Source organism: Egretta garzetta, unplaced genomic scaffold, assembly GCF_000687185.1.
Source record: "Egretta garzetta isolate BGI_Z169 unplaced genomic scaffold, ASM68718v1 scaffold365, whole genome shotgun sequence".
Lineage (NCBI taxonomy): Eukaryota > Metazoa > Chordata > Aves > Pelecaniformes > Ardeidae > Egretta > Egretta garzetta.
Window position 1 is genome coordinate 2,260,178 of NW_009259602.1, and position 2,624 is coordinate 2,262,801.

The window sequence follows — 2,624 nt, forward strand, 5'->3', positions numbered from 1 at the left end:
CCTCGGGCCATCCGGGGGGTCCCTGGGGCAGAGGCGGGACGTGCCGGGCACACTGCCGTGCCTCCTGTACGGCTCTGCGATGCTCAGGAGTGTTGGAGTGTGTCGGGAGAGGGGGTGGCTGGGGCAGGTGAATTCCTCTCCCCCAGAGTTTGCCCTCCCAAAGCCTCCCCCGGGACATACACCTTTCCCACTGCTAGCCTGTGCTCTGCTCTGACCTGCTGCCGGCTGACTGCCTGCTCTCCTTCTCCCTTGTCGGTCCCTCTCTTTCCAGTATATCTTCGTGGATGCCTTCGTCCCGTACCTCTGGATCACCACCAACTTCTGCAACAATATTCAGGGCTTCTCGATTCCCTTCAGAGCAGCAGACCTCCTCCTGCACAGCAGGAACCCCAACCTCCTCTTGGGCTTCGACAGGTCTCATCCTAAAAAACAGGTGAACGCTTCTGCTCAGACGAGAGGGCCAGCATCCCGCCTGTGCCCTGCTGTGGCATCCCCCTGGCCCGTGACGTGCCCCACAGCCCTCACGGCGTGCCGAGAGCCACCCTGCCTCCTGCCAGCGCCACGTGGGTTTGTGCTTCAGCCGTCCAGGGTGTTTGATCTTGGATTACTATATGCAAAGCTGTCCCAAAAATTGGCCAGGACACCCCCTTCCTTACAGATCAGCCTGGTTTCCTACCACTGGAGCGGTGAGGCTGTAGTACCTTCAGGATGGCCGCCTTAAATGCTTCCTTTCCCTTTTCCTTCATTTATGCTGGTCCTTCATCTGCTCCTGACCGTACCAATCTCCCCAACTATTGTGGTCGTAGCTCGCTGCGGAGCGCTGGCAGCTGAGGCAGGACTGACCTCTGCAGCATTTCATGTGGGCATGTGGTTTGGCTTTGGGTCTTTCATAACAAACTGCTTCTTGAAAACAAACACTTTTTTTTTTTTTTTTTCCCCTCCCCCCCGGAACTTCTGGGTAAAGTTTGTAAATAATTGCAGCACCTCCAGATAGACAGAGGCAGCGTCAGCAAAACCTGGGGATGAAACAACCATCCCCCAACATGTGAACGGGGACGGTCGAGCAGGGTGTGTGCTGGGCACCACCGATGCCGTGCTGGGGGACAGAGCTGGCCGGGAGCGGTGCCTTCCCTGGGCGGGCTGCTGGACTGACCGTCGAGGCTGCAGGGTGGCTGGCCGTATCCATGTACCTGCAAAAAAGAGGCAAAAATTGCAGCTCGGGTGCCACCATAGTGCTTGGAAAAAAACGGGGGGGGGTTTGAGGGACACATGCCCTTTGAGGGATGGGATCTGCAGGCTGGCGTGTTTATCCCTGCTGCTTTTGTTGGGGCAGTGGAAGATATTCTGTCTCCTCCTGACCATTGCCTTACTGGTGCCCGCAGGTCTGCAACAGCAGCGCATCGCTGTGCTTGGGGTCATAATGGCCCCAAGGGGGAGATGCCTCTGCCCAGATATTTACCCTTGCTAACACACCCCATGAGTGCATTATAACAAGTTATTTCTGAGTTAGCATAAAACCAGGTGAGTCAACGGACAGTGGCAAATCCTTCTGGTAGAAGACTAAAGCACCATTTCTGCCGGTTCAGGTTATTCTCCTGCAGCTGGAATGGTTGTTGTTGCTTTGAGTAGCTGCCACGTAAAGAGAAGTTCTCAAAGTAGTTCATGGTTTTGCAATGGACGCGTGTCCATCCTGCCTTTGCTGCCTGAGGTTGGGTCTCTTAAAGGACTGGGTCTGTCCAGTTGCCCGGTCCCACTGGCATCTCTCACCTTTGTCGTTGCAGCTCTGGAAATCGGATGATTTTGGCCAGACCTGGATCATGATTCAGGAACATGTGAAATCTTTTTCTTGGTATGTATCGCTCCTGTGCGTCACACCCAGCTCCTCTCTTCTCTCGCTCCTCACTTCTTGCCTCGCTTGCTGCCCTGTGCAAACCAAGGACCCGAGTACCAAAGCATGCTCTGGCCCCGGGCCCCTGCTCCCCTCGCCCAGCAGAGACCCTGCACCGCAGGGATGTGGCACCGCGGTGTGATGGGAGAAAGGCACCGACACCGGCACCCGGGGGTGCTTCGCCTTCCCCCTGGCTCTTGCACACCCACCCCATCTCTTGAAAGGGCTCCTGCTCCTTGGTACCCTCCGCATTGCTCTGCGAGTGCAGAAGCAACACCACCGCCGCCTTTTTTGTTCTTTCCAGGGGAGTTGAGCCCTACGATAAGCCAAATACGGTGTACGTCGAGCGGCACGAGCCTTCTGGGGCTTCGACCGTCATTCGCAGCACCGATTTCTTTCAAAGCCGAGAAAACAAAGAAATAATCCTGGAAGACGTTGAAGACTTCCAGCTCAGGGACAAATACATGTTTGCAACAAAGTCTGTGGTAAATACCGCGCGAGCAGTTCACGGTACAGCACCACCATGGCCACAGCAGGCTGTGGCTCTGCTTTCTGCTGGGACCCGTGTCTAGGGCGCAGCGAGAGCGTTTGCTAGGGGCGATGCCCCTCGCTGCGGTACCTTGCAGCCTTCGGACCGGGCGTTTAGCTTCTTCGTGGTGGTGTCGCTCAGACGCCCCGCGGCCGCCTTCCCCCCGCTTGAGCTAGCGCTGCCATGGACAAAGCAACACCTCCCCGT

General features: G+C 56.7%; 1 protein-coding gene across 2 annotated transcripts in view; it reads left to right on the forward strand.

The window, feature by feature from the left end:
* SORL1 (sortilin related receptor 1) overlaps nucleotides 1-2,624 on the forward strand; it is a 44,950-nt gene that overhangs the window by 7,693 nt on the left and 34,633 nt on the right. For both annotated transcript variants that reach the window (XM_009638431.2, XM_035893940.1), the window contains exons 3-5: nucleotides 272-433; nucleotides 1,782-1,849; nucleotides 2,193-2,373. In XM_009638431.2, coding sequence (XP_009636726.1) covers nucleotides 272-433; nucleotides 1,782-1,849; nucleotides 2,193-2,373 — 411 coding nt within the window. The remainder of the gene's footprint in view (nucleotides 1-271; nucleotides 434-1,781; nucleotides 1,850-2,192; nucleotides 2,374-2,624) is intronic.